The 20,372-nt window shown below is 56.6% G+C and overlaps 1 protein-coding gene across 5 annotated transcripts in view; it reads right to left on the minus strand.

Moving 5' to 3' along the window:
• The window catches only part of GRIN1 (glutamate ionotropic receptor NMDA type subunit 1), a 36,876-nt gene extending 20,038 nt beyond the window's left edge, over positions 1-16,838 (minus strand). For 3 of the 5 annotated variants that reach the window (XM_069031738.1, XM_069031736.1, XM_069031734.1), the window contains exons 1-3: positions 16,581-16,838; positions 12,161-12,295; positions 4,868-5,044 (exon numbers count right to left, since the gene is read on the minus strand). In XM_069031738.1, the coding sequence (XP_068887839.1) occupies positions 4,868-5,044; positions 12,161-12,295; positions 16,581-16,838 (570 nt within the window). Of the gene's footprint in view, positions 1-501; positions 565-4,867; positions 5,045-12,160; positions 12,296-16,580 lie in introns of all 5 variants that reach the window. The other 2 variants (XM_069031737.1, XM_069031735.1) reach the window with 1 other exon arrangement.
• Positions 16,839-20,372: the final 3,534 nt, after the last annotated feature.

Here is a 20,372-nt window from a genome sequence, read left to right on the forward strand (position 1 = left end):
ACCCAAAAAGAGGCGTGCATTGTACAGGAAAGAGAAAAAGGCTTTGAAATGCAATTGAAAACTCAAACGAGTGTTGTTTTTCAAAAACATGGGAAATGAAAAAAACATATTGCACAGGGTTAACCTTTGGGAATCAAAGTGAGCAACTTACACCAAGGAACCGTTTCCTTTGGGGAGGAAAGGGGGTTGGTTCAACTTTTCAAAAAAAAAAAAAAAAAAGAACTTGCAAGTTAATTACTGGTTCACATGCATGTTTCAAAAAGAAATCCTTCCAGGGTCAGCTGGCTAAGTTTCCATTCTCAAGTCCAAACCAAACTATCTCAACATAAAAACGTGCTACCAAGAAACATAGTCATGGATTTTTTTTTCTTTCTTTTCTTTTCTTTTTTTCTCTTTCTCTTTTTTTTTTTCTTTTTTTTTTTTTTATTTTTCTGTTGGCTGTGGCTATTTTTCATTTGCTAGTTAGGTTGGTGGGCGGCGTGCATTTCCATGCATATATACCTTGGGTCCTCGCTTGTTGTCATAGGAAAGTTGGTCGAGGTTTTCATAGTTCCTTTTTTTACTCTGATGAATAATGTGCACAGAGAAAATATGTAGACACAGAAGAATATTATAAACAGTTGAAAATGACGTGTAGTAAAGCAATCCAACATCCACCTCCTCCTCCACTGTTTGCTAAAGGGTCTCTATAACGCTGGAGCTCGCAAAAACCACTATCAGGAGAGATTGTGCCTCAGCTCTCACGGGAGCGTCACGGAGCAATCTGAGAGCAAAGCCTGAGTGTCACAGCTGGTGCGATGCAGTTGCATTTTCCCTTGCGGGACTGGGGAATTCTTCAGCAAGGAATTTTTATCTTAAGCTCAGAAACAATCTAAGGGCCTAAGTGGTGGGGTTTCCATGGAATTACTGTGGAAGTAAAGGACAAAATGTTGTGTACGGAAAGTGCTGGATAAAGGCAAACTGTTACAGTTAAGAGTATTAGCATTACCAGCGTCACTATCAGCATCACAGTCCTGTCCACCCTCAGAGAGTTCACACAAAGTGAGGTGTCTCAGCTGAACCTCTCACCCCCTGAAAGGAGGGAGCAGCTTTCTGAGCTCCGTTGACATCCAAAAGAGAAAGATAAAGTTCTCTACGTCCCGTGCTGGCTCAAAGCGTGGCGATATGAAGCAATGGTGAACATGGGATGACATTGCAGCTTTTACCTGGTCCCTGGGGAGGGCCCAGGGCACCTCACGGCTCCGCAGCACACGGGTGGCCCTGGGAGGTGCAGCTACTCAAGACCAGGGTGCCCCTAACCTGGCCCTAAGTGTGGCTAGCGGGGCTCACTGCTTGGTGGTCTCCACGCTGCTGACTGGAGCATCCCACTGGGGCTTGGGGTGTGCACTGACCCGGAGAGAACAGATGAGCAGAGACCCTGCTCCTCCCCTGCTCTGCTGCCTCAGCCACGTGTGCTGCTTGGCCCCAGAGGAGCCCGGGGCAGGGCACCCACTGCTGGAGGTTTCCTCTGGCGCAGAGCCCTGACCCTGCAGCAGTGTGCACAGAGCCCTGGGATCTTCCTGGGAGCAGCTCCTGCAGCCAGGCCAATAACAGCGACCTGATGGTGCCTTCAGGAGAGGGCTTGGCACGTTCTGGTGGGACACAGTCTGACATCTTCTCCTCGACCCCACCCCAGCTGGGCATCCCTGATCTGTGTACGTGGGGTGTGGGACACAGCTCTACTCTCATCTCCATTTTTCCAGAGCCTTATGGCAATGGATCCCTTCCAGGAACCCGACCCTTTGCACCCCCGGCGTGCAGGGGTCCATGTTCCCAGGTTGTTCCTCAGACAGACAGGTTTGTCTTCATCTTGCTTTCCACACTAACCAGCTTGCCTTCTCCTGAGCATTCAGGCCAGTCTTTGGCAGGCCATTTTTCCAGGTCTCCTTTCCACACAGCTGTGTGATCTTTCCCTTCTTCCCCTTGGACACAGCCCAACAGGTTTTTCATTTCTCAAGGAAATTGGGTCCTGGCAAGGAGAAGTATCTGAAGAGGCAAAATCTGCTTGGAGCCCAGGTCTGCCTTCATTTCTGATGACTCCCACAGCAAGGATTTCTGCAGTGGCTTCGCAGTGGCTTCTGCTGGGCATGCAGTGAGCCCTGGAGTAACGACTGCTCTGAGGAGACCAGAGCTGCAGCAGGACAGCAGGAATGTTCTCCAGTGAGGGCACACTGGTCACTGCTCCCCAGGCACTGTCAATAGCCAAAAACCTGGTCATCCATGCGGCAGCCTCCAACCAGAAATTGCTGGGATGTGCTGGCACCTCGGCCCAGGCCGGTCAGCAAAGTCTTGGGTGCAACAAGGCTGGCACCTGATCACCTCTCCCAGTCATTAGCCCTGTTTCCAGAACTAGACTAGTAATGTCTCCTCTTTTTCCCATTTTTTCCATGTGGTCCTGCAGTCCTTCTCTGTTCTTCATGTTTCACACAGGGATGGACAAATTAGAGGTTCCCTTTCCACCACATTCTCCTGCATTCACTCAAAAAATTGCCACTTCCATGAACGCCACTGTCGCAGAGAAAGGCAGCCAGCACAGCAGGGACCTGCCAGCTGTGGCCTGGAGAAGCTCTGGTTGCAGAGTGTCCAGCGCTCCCTCCTGAGCCCCAGCAGCACTGGGGGCCTGCCCCACGAACGAGCAGAGCTGTGCTGGGTGGAGCAGCAGCTCCAGGCCGAGAGTTGCTGCAGACAGCCCCAGGACAGGGCCAGCACATGGGGCACTCCGGGGCTGGCCAGCACAGCCCGAGCTCTGTGCTGGAGGTGCAGACTCACACAAGGGTGCCTGGATGGCACACGGGGTGGCACAGACCCTGGGGGCAAAGCCATGCCCCAAAACAAGAGCTCAGATGAGCAGGTGCATCTCTGACTCAGAGCTGGTCCTCCATGTCCTCAGAGGCTGTGATCCAAGCCTGGAAGAGGTTAGGATCAGGTCTCCTGCCTGCTCCCTCCCCAGGGCCCAGGCTGCCCTTGGAGAGGTGGGGGAGGGGCCCGTGGTACAACTGCATGGCATGAAAAAAGTCAGCACATCAGTGATCAGGAGAGAGACAGGAGAGAAGAGGTGGAGGAAGACAGGAAAGCCCCAGCGGGGTACCCACCACCTGCAAGACCAGTCAGACCAGCCTGTCTGAGCTTTTCTCAAAGGAAAAAGAAACAAGATGCAGTGGCACACCCCAAAGAGAGGACAAGGTGACCTACTGGGACAGAGCAGGTGGCCCAGGCTGAAGAGTGGCCAGAGCATCTGCAGAAGCCCAGTGGCTGCCAGGAGACACTGAGACATGTGGTAGATGCAAACGCAGGGAAGGTCTGAGGACAGACACTCCCTCCCCATCTTTCAAGCTCCAGATCTCAAAGGCTCTCCCATGGGGTGGACAGGCTGAAGAAGAAATGCACCCTGTGCCTGGGAGCACCACATGGAGCAAAAGGTAGTGGAGGCATGGGAGGGAACAGCAGGACGGGATGAACTGCAGGAAAACAGAAGGCAGAAAACAAAAGATGCAAGAGAAGGGATGAGAGGCTGCCAGTGGCTCTCCCTGTGTGAAGGGAACTGTGCTGGGAAGAGGCTTTGGAGAAAAACACTGTCCTGCTGTCACCCAGTGGGAAGCTGCCTTTGGGGACAGGAGGATCCTCTGTGGCTGGTGGAACATCAGTGCCTCCCGATGGCCTGGGATACAGCAAGGATGAAACTTCTTGGAAATCACCGCCAAAATCAGGAGTCTGTCGGTCAGTGTGGCTCGTGCCAGCCTGCACCCCTGCACCCGTTGTTCCTCCAGGGAGGTGACGAAGAGCAGTCACAGGGTCCGGTCTCTCGGCTCAGTCACCAGCTCCAAGCACAAGAAGTGTCTATGGCCACATCTCCTCAGCAGCTGAGAGACTGCCAAAGGTCCAGAAGCTGCAGGTGGGGCTGGAAAGAGCAGGTTGGGGTCCCTGCCTGTGACCCAGGAGGGAACAGCCCCGAATGGGTGCCTGCCCTGATGCTGCTGGAGACTTGGATGAGCTCAGGCTCTGCCCATCTGAAGGGGACCTCACTCTGCTGGGACTCACCCAGGAGAGAGGATGTGCTGGCATTTCACATCCTTGCCTTCCAGATTGCAGCCAGACAGCTTCCTGTGCTCTCCTTCTCTGCTTGTCTTGAAGGCCTGTTCAGTCCTTCCCCTCCACGCCGCAGGTCTGTGCTTTGTCCTCCTGCACCTTGGGGCCCTCCCCTGCCTCCCTCCCTGCTCCCGCTGGCCCTGAGAGCAGGTGCCAGGCACCTCCTGGGGACAGCTGCTCCCACACCCGCCCTGTGTGACAGCATGGGGTGTCAGGAAAGCAGCGTTTGGCATGGGCTTCGATGGAGATGGGAACGGGCCGACAGCTCTACCAGAGGGTCATTACAGCCCTGGGCTGCCCTGCCCCTCCTAAGCACTAAGCTGAGCCCCCGACAGCCAATTCAGAAGCTGCTTTTCGGGGTGGGCTTGGCACTGCTGGGTCTGCCTGGCCCCGGGGTGGCTGCAATGGGGCAGGTGCTTCCCTAAGCTGAGCGACTGGTCCTCTCCTTGGGTGGGACTCTTGGGCGAGGCATTTGCAGAGCTCCAGGTTATCCTTCCCTTCATTTTGTGGTCGATTTACATGTAGGAGATTTTGACCATGGCAAAGCAAGTGAAATGAATAAAGTACAAAGTTCTGTCAGGTACTAGTCAGACACTGTTGATGCTTTAAGCATGTTAGCCATGTTACAATGGAAAGAAAAGGTGTTTTACATACAGAAATCTACATACATACAACAGCCCAAGACTTCTAGTTTTGTTGTTGTTGCTTAAACAAAGCTACAAGACAATGTTCAGGAACTGACCTTGGACTCTTTCTCCTCCAGGAGGGTCTCCAGCTTCTTCTGTGCAGCACGACCCTCGTGGTCGTCGCTGACTATCAGAATGACGTGGTTCCAGTTGAAGACTCTCATCATCTCAAACCAGACGTTGGCCTGGTGAGAGTAAGGTGGGACCGTGCGCAAAAAGGACAGGTGGATGCTCTGCAAGGAAGAACAAGAGCTCAACACAGGCTGTGGGGGTGTCAGCCACGCTTGCAGGGACGGGGCTGGGATCACAAAGCCACTTGGGGAAGACCTCTGGGTTGCACACCTTGAGCTAACCTCTGGGACCTGCATCCTTCCTTCTGGCCGGGAAGCAAACCCTGGATATGATTTTGTGCCCCTCTGAGGTTAAACCAGAGCATGGCAAAGAGGGGTTTCTGCTTTGTGGTCCACAAGCGCACAGAGGAGAAAAGCCTCTCGAGCCACGAATGGCCAGCAGTGTTCAGTGCAAATATAGCCTTGCCTCTTGACCTTTCAAATAATTACCAGGCAATGGACATCAAAAAGAGAAAGAATTCCCGTCAGAAGGCAGAGGCAGGCCCAGGCAGCTGCGCATTCGCCATTTGCCATGGCAGAAGTTGAGAAAGGCAGTTTTATAACGTGGTCCCTGGCTGTTTCTAGGTCAGCCTGTTCTGCAGCAGCAGGCAGAGCAGGCAGCTCTGGACCCGTGCCCCAGCAAACCTCTCTGATTTGGTTAAAGACATCGTCATGGTTGGCTGATTGAGCAATAGCAATTCCAGCCTAATTAAGTACAGCGCTCTTAGGGGAGCAATCAGACCAAAAGCTGCAGCTGACAGAGAGCTTTCAAACAAATGCAGCTCATCCAAAAAGCCCTAGAGTCAAACATTAGGAAGTGAAAGTGCTCATGCTCAGCATGGACCCTACTTGACAGCCCAGCTACATGCTGGAGGGAGGCAGGAGCCTGAACTGGAGAGGAAAAAAATAAAGCACCATAATATTTCTTTCTCTAAGGCTGAGATGGTTGTCTGGACCAAACAGGGCTTGTCCAGACCTGCTCATCCAGAGATCAGACCCAGAACGGGTCAGAAACATCCTGAATGGGCCAGAGTAATTCACACTGGAAAGGAAAAGGCATCATGTCCCCCATGGACACACACAGGAGGGACAGACACACCAAATCAATCCTCTTCCTCACACTCAGCACGGTGATAACGTCAAACCAGACCACGAAATGTACAGAAAATTCCCTGCACGGGGTCAGCAGCTCCCTGCTCCTGCTCCTGCCCCAGCCCAACACACGACAGAGGCAGCAGCAGAGCCACCACAGCACGGGGAACATTTCCTGATGGTGAGACACTGAGGAGAAGGGTGGATGGTTAATCAGAGGGGGGAACAAACCAGGAGAGCCACAACGAGACTCTCGGAGTGTGACTGACACAGACACTACAGTCACAGCAAGAGCAGCCACAAGACCAGCCCTAACCCTGGGATTGGGAAAAAACCCCATAGGGACACAGTGAAAGACAACCATGGTCTCCACACCAACAGTGTCCAGGAGCTCTTTGGAGTCAGCAGAGATGGCCAGGAATTTCCAGGTCCAGCTGCACAGCCTGGGTCAGTGGCACACCACCTGGATCTAAGCATTTTTAATTTTTAACCCCTGAGTATTTTTAATTGCTTTAAGGAAATCCAGGAAAAGTGAAACTGGAAATGGGGGAAAAAAAATCGAAAGAGAGAAAAGAATGAAAAAAGAACAGAATAGCCAATATTAAAATAGAAATCAGAAAAACACAGATTGAAAAATCAAAATTCTATCAAAATTCTTTCAATCCCTTTTTGAAATGAAAAAATCTTTGAAATTTCAGTATATTGCATCAATTTATTTTCTAGTTTCCCAAGCAGCTTGCAAAAATTCTGTTTAAACCGATCATGGCTTTCTTAAGTATTGTAAATACATATCACTGTGTTCAGAGGAAAAATTTACTGCAAGGTGGTTGGGGAGCAACTTGGTTTAACAGCCCAGACAAATTTGCTTTCTGAGGTGATGTCAAAAGGGTCATGGACAGGCTCTGGTGGTACCTTAGCTCCTGGATCCCTGAATTGTGGTTTTCAAATGGGATAATGAAGAAAAATCCACAGCAAGTGCTGAGCTGAGATCTCAGGATGAGCACTCACGGTCTGTGCACGGCTCTTGAAGCACCTGGGACTCCTGAGCATCTCTGCAGGGGCCAAAGATTGGTAGAAAAATGAAAGTAGAGTCCCCCAAATGTTCAACTTGTGCTGTGCAGAGGCAGGTGAGAATCTGGCTTGGTGTGATTTGATAACCCCCATTGCAGCACACGCAGTGACACCTCACAGGTCCCTGTCACACCCCTCTGACACCCAGCACAGAGCTCTCCTGGGCATGGGCACGTGGGCTGCACTGCAAAGGGTGGGCATGCAGTGGTTTATGCATCCTGATTAGCCCATTTTTTGGCAAGCAACTGTTAAAAAAGACCTGGTGCTTCTAGCACAGCCTCTGTGAGAGAACCAGCGCAGCGTGTGGGCTCACCCAGCTGCAGCAGCTCTGGTGTGCTGCTCCAAGCACCTGAACTCGGGGCTGTCCAGGGTCATCACCCCCTGCTCTCGGATCAGGCACACAGCAAAAACTGCTCCTCCTCACAAACCCACAGCTGGCCTTGTAGGATGTTTTGTAGGATCCTCACCCCTTGCTCTCCTCTGAGTGTGCCTGGTGCTGGTCACAGCGCTGGAGTGGGACCATGGGAATGGCTCCCACCAACCCCAGCCTGCTGAGAAGCCTCCCTACAGCCCACCCACACCTGAGTGCTCAGCCCTGTGCTCCCTCACTTGGTTCTGGTTCTGCAAACAGGCAGTAAATACAGCCTGGGGTGAAATCCAGGTGCCCAAGCTCAGCAGGAGCCCAGGGGGCTGGAGCCAAAAAGCACCGGAGGGAGCGTGGTTGGGGATATTTCCTGGGAGGGTGGGCAGGCCCTGGCACAGGGTGCCCAGAGAAGTTGTGGCTGCCCCTGGATCCCTGGCAGTGCCCAAGGCCAGGCTGGACATTGGGGCTTGGAGCAGCCTGGGACAGTGGGAGGTGTCCCTGCCCATGGCAGGGCTGGCACTGGATGGGATTTAAGGTCCCTTCCAACCCAGACCAGTCTGGGATTCTCTGATGATTCTGTGTGAGGTCAGGACTTGAGAACTGCAAATACTTGATGCAAGTCCATACAAAGAGGAGCTGTTTGAGCCGATCTTGTGTGTCTGTGTGAAAGCACAGGCTGTGCATGCACAGCTGTGAGCCTGAACCTGCAGAAAGCACAGGAGCGCACCCACCCCTGCAGGGAATGTGCCTGGGTGCTGTAACCCACCTGAGGTCGTGCCATGCCTGGGGGAGAGCACTGGGGGTGCCTTTGGATGGAGATTTTATCCACAGAGGAAAGGGCACGGCTGGGGGGCCACCAGGCAATGCCCGTGTGTCCCATCAGGGCCATGCACAGGGCCATGAGTGAAGGGTTTGTCACCTTCTTCACTTCTGTCTGTCCAAGGGCTCAGCCCAGCTCACAGCCCGTGGCTGGGGGAGTGATTTTTTCCTACAGCCTCAAGGGAGCAATTTGCTTTTGCTTCATTACCTGTGTCAGTGGGGCCAGTCCCCCTTCTAGCAATGCACTCCCCAGCTGAGCTGCCTGGGAAATTTCGAAGAGATTGACACAGATTCCCATCTATAAAGCTTCTGAAAATCTGGTAAAATTCACCAGCTGGGCACAAGAAAGAAGCCATGGGCCAGTGCCTCCATGGAAGGAGCCTGCCCACTGCCCCACACGACAGCTGTGGGTGTGGGAGGGAGCTGAGATAACTCTGAGATAGCTCAGACGTGTGCAGGGAGGGATTTTGGGGGCAGAGGGATGGGGAGCTCACACTCAAATGCTCTCTCTGCCTTTCCCTGCAGTGCACGGAGGGAGGGGTGGGGCAGCCCCTGGGGGCTGTGGGGCTGCTCTGTCCTGCTCCCAGCTGGGATCTGAGAGCCTGTGGGGATCTGCTGGGATGTGGGGGCTCCATCAGGCCATCACTCCACTGCCCGGGGCCGCTCTGGCACATTCCAGGCTACCCTGCTGAGGGCTGTGCTGCCCTGCTGAGGGCCGTGCCCCCCACTCCCAGGGCAAGCCTCTCTGTGCTGCACTAAGCAGCCTCTCCAGTCACCACCTGTGGGTGCTGGTGAAGGAGTCCTGACCCTGACCTTGGGTCAGAAGAGCCACTTTTGCCCCCACTCGCACCTTCCCACCCTGACTAACAGGGCTTCTGCTGAGCATCGGCTGCCAGTGAGACCAGTAGTAAAGAAGAAAACTCTTTCCTGTGAAGAAGCCTCATGAGGGCCTGGAGTGGTTCCGCTGAGAGCAGGAAAAAGCCATCCCCAGACTGGAGAGAGAGACAGACCTCACTTCAACTACCTCCCTTCAAGGATAAGGGGCTGAAACTGAAAAAGTTCTCCATTTGCAGGATGTCTAAACTCCACTTTCCAACTGTTCCAGCAGCACAGCAGATCTCTTTTAATTTATTAATTTATCTCCTTGATCCTCTGCTGTAATGATCTGCTGGGGGGTGATGAGGGGCTCCTCTGGGCACCCAGGGTGTCCCTTCAGCCCCACACGTAGGAGAGGTCCCCCAGGGTGGTGCTGAAGAGCACAGACCCTCCTCCTCCCAAGCTGTGCACTCCCCCAGGCTCTGCTCTCACACACTCTGTGCCATCTCACATTTTTCATGGTGCCAAGATGCCAATGCCAGAAGCAGAGGAGATACAAACACCCCCAGTGACCCGAGCACAGCCAGGCAGGGGCCCAGCTTGGGTGGGTCAGAGGGGGATTTTTGCAATGCTCAGTCCATCAGATCTCCCTGGGGCCTCTCCGTAGCGATGGGAGCCACTCTGCTGCCTTTACCCCGAGACTCCCTCTCCCCTCCAGTTCCCTGCTGACCTCACTCAGACGTGGCTGGGGTTCCAGAGAGCCCTCCCCAGACAGGCAGGGCTGTGCTGGGTGGTGTGAGGGTCTCGGTGAAGGAGCAGCTCATGATTTCATAAGATGCACATACAAGGAGGCCAAGCCAGAGTGCTCTGCCTGACAACTGCAGTATCATTTCTAGCACAAATGCTTGGGTACTGGGACCAGTAAAACTCACTTCCCTCGGGTATCTTTGTTGAAAGATTGGGCACAACTCATGGACCACTGTGCTTGACTGGAGATGCTCTGAGAACATCCAAAGTTACTGGGCAAACCTGTCTGTGCTGAGCTCCACACCTTTCCTCCCCCTGGTAGCCTTGAGAGGAGCATAATTAACCCAACTTCAGCCCCCTGCGAAATTTAGCTAAAATTGTCTGATGCTTCCAAAACCAATTAGGGGCGTACATACAAAGTGATCCTACAAGCTTGTTTCCATAGAAACTAAGCTGAAAGATATAATTTCCTGAATTAAAACAAAAAAGAAAGCAAGCTGATCACTGGAAACCAAAAAGGGAACAGCTGAATGTCCCCATGTCACGAGCCAGCCTGTCCTGCATGGGGTGTGCAGAACCTTCCACTGTCCTATCCCACGGCTCCACACCCCTCTGCCCCCCCTCCACACCCACCTTTGCTGTCCCCTCCACTGCCCAACACCCTCTGCTCCTCTGCCCAGTCCCTGCCTTTGCCCCATCTCCTGTCTGCAACTCCCTGTTCTTCAGAGAGCCCCAAGCCTTGGTGGGCAGGAGGCTGAGCACGAGGCAGGAGTGCTCTGAGGGGCGCTTGGGGTGGGCAGCGTGGGCTCCCTGCCCAGTCTCTGCCAGGCCAATGTACCCCACAGCCCTGAACCTACTCAACACCCCAAATACTCCATGGAGAGCATGTCCCTGCCACCACACCGGGTCAGCACTGCAGCCGTGTGTCTCTCCTCCAGTGCTGAAGGGAGCCAGGTGGGGTTTATGGGGCTGTTTTGCAAAAAATGTGTTTTAAATAGGAAAAGACTGGCAGAAGCAGAGGCAGGACCCAGCCCCTCGGGGTGAGCACTCCAGGCCAGCCCGAGGCTGGACAGCACAGGCTGAGCACAGCCCTGCAGAGATGGAGCAGGACCTGTCAGGTGCAGGGTCCTCTCTCCCTGCCCCCCTGGGCCCTGTGACAAGGGCCCTCACAGGGACATTTCTATCGGATCTGTCTCCTCCCCACAGCAGCAAGAAGCAAATTCCCCCTGAACACTTCCTGCCTGCTCTGCCAGCTCTGTTGCCAGCCCTTTCCATCCAACCATGCCCGGTGGGACCCTGCCAGGGTGTGCAGGCCCCAGCCCTGCCAGCCACCATCACTGTCACTGCTGTGGCTTTGGCTTGCTGACCACCCTGCCATGGCTTCCCTGCTGGGAGATGCCAAAACCTGCTACTGCTCCAGCCAAGCAGTGCTGCTGGTGCCTCTCTGGGAGGCTCTGCTCCTCCTCCTGAAATTTGACTTCATTTAGCATGTAGGCGGAGTGACTATTTTTGCACTGAACATTTACATTTGTGAATATTCACATTTTCCAAGCAAAGGCCGATTCGTGCTTTGAAGCAGGCTCGATCTCACCCACTGAGCTCGTGTGCCTGGATGAAATCCTGCAATGGCATTTGGAAGGCCTGGCTCTGCTCAGCTCCTCCTTTTGCCTTTATGAAAGCTTTAGGTGTTTGCCAAGCGGGCTGCGAGCTGAGGGCCAGGGCAGCACCTCAGTGCCCAGGCACTGCCTGCACATGGCAGGACCTTATCCAGCCTGGAAGTCTCTGTGTTCCCACAGGGACAGCTGAGACACTGGGATCTAAACCTCTGTCTTGAGTGCTGGCCAGACTGAACACCATGGGAAGCCTCAGGATATTCTGTTATCTCCCCTACCAACATCCCACAAACCCAGAGAAGGGAATGCAACCAAACAACCTCCAAGCCCCAGAGATATCCTGCCCAGTGTACAGGCTCTAACAGGATCCTCCTGCCCCTCCACAGGCCCCCAGGACCCCCAGGACCCCCTGGCTGTCAGCAGTGAGCAGGGCAGAAGCCAGCTCACGCCTTTGCTGTGGCTGGAGAGCAGCGAGCCCGGCAGGCTGGCAGAGCAGCGCTGCAGAAATCATCCGGCCCTATGTAGGTCAGCACTGGCAGCTGCAAAAAAATTATGTACCCTGGAATGCAGGAGAGAGAGAGAGAGAGGGAGCTGCAGGCTGGGCTGGAGAGGGTGGACAGACAGACACAGAGTGTAGACATCATTAACCCTCCTGACGGGCACTCTTGGTTTACAGCACACGTATGAGGTACTAGACCAGAAGCATGCATCAGTTACCTTATCAGAATATATAGACATGCGTGTTGTCAGACCAATGACAGGGATCCTGTAGAAGCCAGCTGTGTATGACACAGGTGTTGGTGTTAGGTGATCGTTGGGAGCAGGAGGGTGGCTAACTAATATTGCATAGACCTGTAGGACAGGATACACGACACAAACATTATTTCACAGGAGCGCATCGGCCATCCAGCGTGATTTTTTTTTTCCTTTTCTTTTCTGCAACGCTAAACAGCCCCGTGTTAGCATGAGAATGGCACTGAAATGAGTGGGATTGGGGAAGCAAGGGCTGTGCTGGGAGCCAGGGGTGCTGTGCCATGGCTAGGGGTGATGGCTCTGCGCAGGGTTATATCCTAATGGAATGCCGTGCCCAACCGCTCGCTAAACTAATAACTTCCATGGATTACAGATTAAAGGGAAGCATCTCCCTTCCAGTCACACTGTGTAATGCGATTTCCTTAACCACACATTTAATACTCGGTTGTAATTCCCCTCTGAGGACTATTACAAACAAAGTGGTCAGCTGGGACTGTGGCGGGAGCGGGAGCGCAGAGCCAGGGAGCGAATCAGCCATCTGGCCCTGGGCACGCAGGAACGGCTGAGCCCGGAGGGCGGGGGCAGGAGCCGGGATCTGCCCTCCGCCGGGAATCTGGGCTACACCGAAATGGGGAAGGAGGATCGCGGCAAAACCCTGCTGTTACGGCAGAGCTGGGCTTTTGGTCTCCAGCAGGATCCTGCTTTGTGTCAAAGGGAGAGGAAGGAGCTGGGTAATAATCCCCGGGGGATCCTTCACTACATCAATGCCCCTTCACAGCACAAGGAATGTCCCCAGCTGGTGACAGGTCTCCAGCTAGGGCGAATCAGTGCGAGGACTTTGATGTCTGGAGGAAATAACTCTTCCTTCTCCAAGCATCTGCCCAAGCCCCAGGATGTGCTCTGCGCCCGGGCTGGAGGGACAGATTGCCAGGACAGGAGAGGAGGATGAAGCATGCCTGGGGAAGGGGCCCTGTGGGGAAGAGGGAGGATCCTGCTCGGCACTGGGAGGGAGTAAACTGAGGGTGCAGAGGCAGCTGGGGCAGGGGCTGGAGACCCTACGTGGAAATAGGGAGAAATTGCTAAAGAAGAGGCTGGGGAGGTCCTGGGGACGCCCTGGGCAGAGGTGCCCGGTGCCGGAACAGAGGATGAGGACCGGCATCCAGCAGCGCTGGGGCAGGGCCCTGGGCCAGGAGCAGGTTCGCGGCAGCGGCCGGGCTGTGCGGGGCTCGGGCTCTGGTGTGGCACACAGCAGCCGCCGACAGGAGCCATTTTGCGTGCGCGGGTTGCCAGCCCCTCCTCTGCCTCGCAGCCCCCTGCTCGGGCACAGCGCCAGCGAGCGGGGCCAGGGACCTGTGCCCCGCTCTGGGCACAGCAGCCGGGACAAGCCCTGCGTGTCAGGACAGAGCAGCCACCCCTGGACCCCGGCCCCAGCACCCGCAGCCCCCCCCGCGCCCCGGCTCCGCTGCCGCCCGCACCGCCCCGCTCCCGCAGGGATTCGCCGCGGGGCAAGGCGTGGAGGGGGCACGGCCACGGGCACCCATCAGCCGGGAGCGCTGGATGGAGCCTCGGCTCAGTGCGGGACCCGGCTGAGCCTCCCCTGCTGCCGGCGGACAGCCCGCGCTGCCCGGCCTGGCCACCGCCGCGGGGGTGTCCCCAGCCATCCTCCACACTGGCAAGCTGAGCTGCCGAGGTGCCAGCTCTGCTCCACTCGGCCCCCTGCCCTCCCTGGCTGTGCGTGCCGGGTGCGCACACGCATTTCTCTGCGTGATGGGGTGGGTGAGGCTCCGCGGTGGGAGCGTTCACGCAATTCGGGTGCGCGTTCGCACCTGCGCACGGGCCCACGCGGACCTCCCGCATGTGCGGGGGTGTGCTGGAGGAGGGGCTGGGTCTGTACCTGCCTGTGTGCCCCCCCGATGGCCCCGACTGACGGACTGCGGCTGGCTAGCCGGGCTCAGCACCCAGAGCACACGCAGGGGAGGTGGAGAGGCCAGGCCGCGGGCTGCCCGGGGCACCCCAGGCTGCACCCACCAGCACTGAGGGTTTGGACTGCACCCTCGGGTGCGCTGGGAGTGACCCGTGGACGCAGGAGGGAGGATCATTCTGTGCTCGTGTGCGCAGTCATACGCAGCGCACGGAGTCCGTGCCGTGTGCAGGCGGTGTGTGTCTGTGCAGGTGTGCTCCCTGCGCACGCTGTGTGCACAGCGTGTGCCCGTGTCCCGGGTGTGCGTGGGGCAGGGCCCTGCACACAGATGTGTCCATGTGTCACAGCAGCTGTGCACGCTGGCACGAGCGCAGGCACCTGTGTTGTGTGTGAGCCCGTGTGTGCACAGCAGTGCGTGTGTGCACGGGAATGTGTGTGCACACATGGAATGTGTGTGTGCACGTGGAATGTGTGCACACGGAGTGTGTGTGTGCACGTGGAATGTGTGTGTGCACATGGAATGTGTCTGTGGAGTGTGTGTGCACACAGGAATGTGTGTGTGGAGTGTGTGTGTTCACGGGAATGTGTGTGCACGGGAATGTGTGTGCACACGTGGAATGTGTGTGTGCACGTGGAATGTGTGCACACATGGAATGTGTGTGTGCACATGGAATGTGTCTGTGGAGTGTGTGTGCACACAGGAATGTGTGTGTGGAGTGTGTGTGTTCACGGGAATGTGTGTGCACGGGAATGTGTGTGCACACATGGAATGTGTGTGTGCACGTGGAATGTGTGTGTGAAGATGGAATGCGTGTGCACACGGAGTGTGTGTGTGCACGTGGAATGTGTGTGTGGAGTGTGTGTGTGCACGTGGAATGTGTGTGTGCACATGGAATGTGTGTGGAGTGTGTGTGTGCATGGAGTGTGTGTGCACACGGAGTGTGTGTGTGCACATGGAATTGTGTGTGGAATGCGTGTGTGCACATGGAGTGTGTGTGCACAGGAATGTGTGTGCACATGGAGTGTGTGTATGGAATGTGTGTGTGCACATGGAGTGTGTGTGCACAGGAATGTGTGTGCACATGGAGTGTGTGTGTGCACAGGAATGTGTGTGCACATGGAATGTGTGTGGAGTGTGTGTGTGCACGGGAATGTGTGTGTGCATGTGGAATTGTGTGTGCACAGGGAATGTGTGTGCACACAGAGTGTGTGTGTGCATGTGGAATTGTGTGTGTGGAGTGTGTGTGTGCACATGGAATGTGTGTGTGCATGTGGAATTGTGTGCACATGGAGTGTGCACACGGAGTGTGTGTGCACATGGAATGTGTGTGTGGAGTGTGTGTGTGCATGGGAATGTGTGTGCACACATGGAATGTGTGTGTGCACGTGGAATTGTGTGTGCACATGGAGTGTGTGTGTGCATGGAATGTGTGTGCATGGAGTATGTGTGTGGAGTGTGTGTGAGCACACTGAGTGGGTGTGCACACGGAGTGCAGCCCCTGGGCACTCCCGCAGCACCTGTGAGTGCACAGTGGGTGTGCACACACGGCGTTCCCCGTGCCCACATCTCCCCACAGTTTTGGGATGCCTGTGTGTGCTCACTCGTAGCTCCGTGTGTGCCCGTGGTGCCTCTGTGTGTGCTGTAGATGTACATGCATGTTGCTGTGTGCATGCACAGCGTTGGCTGGGCATGTGTGTGCACCCACTCAGGGGCCTGTGTGTGCCCTGCTGTGTGTGTGAGCCTGTGTGTGCTCAAGGGCTGTGTCTGTGTGAGTTTCTGTGTGCTCAGGCTCTGTGTGTGAGCCTGTGTGTGCCCTGGTGCGTGTGTGGGTGCTTGTGTGCACCCCAGAGTGCATGTGTGATCCCCTGTGTGCCCTGAGGGCTGTGTGTGTGTGGCTGTGTGTGCCTCAGGGCTGTGTGGGTGCCCCTGTGTGCCCCGGGGTGCTGCTGTGGACCCGTGTGCACCCCGGGGCGCGTGTGTGAGCTCGTGTATGCTCTGAGGTGTGTGTGTGAGCTCATGAGTGACCCGGGTGGGGGTCGCAGGTGGCCATGCGTGCCCTGGGGCGTGTGTGCGAGCCCATATGTGCCCCCCGAGGGGGTGCGTGTGCCCGTCTGTGCCTGGGGGCTGTACAGGTGCCCGTGTGCTCCCCGTCGGGTGTGCGGGTGCCCGTGCGTACCAGGGCTGTGTGCGGATGCCCGTGCGTGCCCCAGGCTGTCTGAGGGTGCCCGTGCGTGCCCGGACTGTGTGCGGGTGCCCGTGTGTGCCCGGGGGTGCGCGGAGCGCGCAGCCGGCCGCGCTTACATAAAGGCTGCAATGCGGGCAGCGGCCCCGGGCCCGGGCACGACCCCGCACGCCGCGGCTCGGCCGGGGGGCACCGCGGGGCCGGGGCGGGGTGGCCGCGGGGGCGGCGGCTCGGGTCCCGCCGGGGACGGGGCGGGGAGGGGGTCGCCGTCCCGGGGTACCTGGCTGGAGATGAGGTCCTCGCAGACGGACAGGGCCATCTGGATGGCGTTGGGCTTGTGGGTGACGGAGGTGGCGTTGAGCTGAAGCTTCCAGGTGCCGTGCCGCTTGTTGGCCTGGTTCACCGCCTCGCGGAAGATCTGCTCGTGCTTCTTAGTGCTCAGCACCGCGCCGATATTGACGATCTTGGGGTCGCAGCCGGCGCGGGCGAAGGACGAGGAGAAGAGGAGGGCGAGCAGCAGCAGCCGCATGGTGCTCATCCACGGGCGGCCCGGAGCCCGCCGGGCCCCCTGCGCCCCCCGCCCGCCCGCCCGCCCCGCGGGCCGCCCGCCCGGCTCAGCGCGGCCCCATCGGGCTCTGCCCGCGGGCTGTGCCCGGCGCTCGGCGCGGGCGGTGCGGGCGCTGCCGGGCACTCCCGGGCGCTCTCCCCGGTGCTGAAGCGCCCGCGCCGCTGCCGCCGCTCCGCCCCGCCCCGCCCGCCCCGCGCTGCCGCAGCGCCCGCCCCGCGCCCGCCCCCGGGACCCCCGCCCGCCCCGGGCGCTGCGGCAGAGCCCCCCTCCCGCGGGGGTGCTGCGGGGTCGGTGGCAGCGCTCGCGGGGCGCGGGTCCCGCTGTCCCCGTGCCGGCTGCGGGGTGCGAGTGCGTCCCGCACCTCCTGCGAGGGTCGCTGGTGCGGGGGGTGCACAGCTCGGCCGGGGCTGAGCTCTGGGGGTCTCGCTCCGCCCTCTTCACCTGCAGTGCCCTTTCGGGATCAGGGCATCCCCAGTGCCTCGGAAGACACACCAGGCATTCGGTAAAGAGGGACTCTTCCACACCAGACTGGGGGTAAAACACGATCTGTGGGTTTGTTCTCCACACCAGCATCCCCAGCTATGCAGAATCTCTGATTAAGACACTTCCCCAGCTCTGCCTGGGGACAGCTGTGTGTGACACGGACTCTGTCATGGTCTGTGTTCACTCCAGGGCTGGAGAACCTTCTCTTGACCAACACAGCTCCTGGGCAGAGATGTTCAGCAGATGCTCAGCCTGGTTCCTTGGCTTCACTCTGTCCCTCCAGACAGAGCCACCACTCTTCCAGACATTAGCTCACAGGGCAACCAGCCATTTCCCTCCATTAAATTCACCATATTACTCTGGGATATGACCTTAAGATTTCTCTGCTGAGGAGGTTTCTTGGGGTTCTCATCATCTACCTGCTGCTGGGCTACCATCAGCCTCCCTTAAGGAAATAGAGGCACAGCAGCCAGTGGCCAACATCTGGAGGGCAGGCCAGCTCCATGGTGGAAAGAGACTGAGTTTCACTCCTGGACCACATCTGTCCTGCTCCAGAGCCAGAGGGGTGAGGTGGCCAGAACAGCACATCACTCCCCAGAGTTGCCACTTAGGCGTTTTTGGAGAAAAACAGCAGTTTCAGGTAGTGAGAGGGTGTTGCTTTGCCACTGCACGGGACAAACGCCACAGCCAGCCCGGGCAGGCAGCAGACCGAGCACTGCTGAACCCAACTCACCAGGGATATTTTTACACCGCCATTTCTGAGGCGCTGCTGCAGCCCACCTCTGTCCCCCCTTTGCAACGTGAGTTGAAGCAGAATATTTTCCCCCAACGCAAATTTTCTCACTGGCATCTCTGAAGTGCGAGTTGCCATGGAAACCATTTTGCCTGTGTCCCACATTGCCCACATGCACTCGGAAGGAGCTGCAGGAGCAAAATGGCCGTTGTGTAACGCTGCAGGGCTCGGCATGGAGGGCTCTGGGGGCTGTGCAGCCCCTTCCAGCCGTGAGACCCTCTCAGGGAGCCGCAGACCATGGCCTGGGGAAGCAATGAAACCCATCGAGGTCGTGACGCACTCCGTGAGAGAAGGAAAATGGCCCCACCTCGCCTTAACTCTTGCAGTGCTTGGTGTGGAGCTCCACACCAACCCTGCTGTTCTCCTGGAACAGACTTCCAGGTACGTTTAACCCTTTTCAGTGTCACCGTGCCATTCTCACGCCTCCACGCGTGGAGCTGAGGGCCTGGCTGGGTCCACACGGTGTGGGTTTGTCCTGAAGGGACAAAGGGTGCCAGGCAAAGAGGGCTGCATCCCTACCCTCGGTCTGCACAGAGCTGACTTCATTCCTTCCTCTGCCTACCAGGTGCACCTGCAGTAGGTTGTGTGGGAAGAAACTGTTCTGGAGTGGGCTGTACAGACCTGGATCCTGGTGGGTGTGATGGCAGTAGAACAGCAAAGTCAAGACCTGGCCACAGCAGGTGGCTTGGCAGAGAAGACAAAGGAAAGCAGGCTTGAAATGTTATTTGGAGTGCAGGAGCTCTTTGCCTCTGATTACCTGGAGTTCCCTGCAGGGAGAAGGAGTGCAGCTATTGAGTCCCTCCTGTGTTGCCCAGGACTCCGGGATGACCACGCTCAGGAGGCAGGCTCTTCCCTCTGTGCCTCCATTCATTTTTTGCCTCCAGAGACTCTTGTTTCTGGCACAGTTGTGGAGATCTGAAAGATGCCTGCTTCCCTCTCAGGTCATGCCTCCCCCGTCCACGTTGTGCTGGCGCCAGGAGCAGCCCGGATCACAATTCGCAGCAGCCAGGCTCAGCCAGCACAGATGTTGTCACCGCACGGGTCCCCCTCTTGCTGTGTCCTCAGGCTCTTTGATGCTCTGCAGGCAGAGGGTGTGTGCGGGGCTCTCCCAGGTGGGAGCTGTGTACGTGGGGAGCACAGCCACATCCACCAGCTGACCCTGGCAGCCAGGAATGCTCTCTGCTTCCCCTGGCCCTGCCTCCTGGTACATCGTGTCAACCTCCTCAGCCACGGTTTAGGGCGAGAACTGACCTCGGCTGCCTGTTAGCAATTAGTGTAGCGTGGTCCTGCTCTTCATGGCTGGCACCTTCTGGATGCAGGGGGGTGGACACGAGCATGGGAGGGGTGTTGGTGAGGTGTCAGTGCTGTAATTCCTTCCACAGCCGGAGTAACTCCGTGTAAAACCTGGAGACCTCGGAGGGGCAGCACTGAACCCAGCTGGAAACTTTACCCGCCTCGGGGTAAGGCATCAGCCCCAGTGGTAGAGCAGGTAATGGAATTTCATAAAAGACCAAATCGAGTATTAGGAATATGAAGTTTGTGCCACTCATTGTGGAGCTACCAAACAAACTCAGTTCTTCTCTTGAGAAAGCTGGAAGGAACTGAGAGCAGTGACAGCGACACAGGCTGTGGAGATGCTTCCTGTGTGCAGCTGCAAGGTTAATCTGAGGTGTAAAACGGGCAAAGCACATGCTGAGGGGCCTTGGCAAGGCTCCAAGGCCTGGTACTGAAGAGCTGCCATGGCACGTGCGTGGTCCTACAGGGATGAAGGGATTTGCAATGCAGTTGCCACTTCAGTATTCCTGCCTTTGCTCTGGAAGCAGTCACTGACAATAAAATCTGTGAGACAGCAAATAATGATGCCAAATCCCTTGGATTGTTTGATAAGCACAGAACTGGAACATATTTTAGGACAGCCAGTGTAGGGCCATGAAAGCAGCAGCAAGCATTGTTTGTCCTGCTCTTCAGACAGGACTGCAGATCCAGTGGAGACATCGATTGTAAAGGTGGTTTCTAATACTGACCTGAGGGTCTGAGATCATGAATTTCCAAACAAGAAGGTGGCATCGTCGTCCTTGGATTCACCCTGAGGAGTCAGAGCAGCAGCTGGCAATGACTTGAGCCTCTGTAGGAAGCACTGGGGAGCCCTGCACAGGAAGGCTGCCCACAGATCTGCCTTTGCCACCCTCCTGAGCAGAGTGTGTGGCACATCTGGAGTCCCTGCTGTC

Source organism: Aphelocoma coerulescens, chromosome 17, assembly GCF_041296385.1.
Source record: "Aphelocoma coerulescens isolate FSJ_1873_10779 chromosome 17, UR_Acoe_1.0, whole genome shotgun sequence".
Lineage (NCBI taxonomy): Eukaryota > Metazoa > Chordata > Aves > Passeriformes > Corvidae > Aphelocoma > Aphelocoma coerulescens.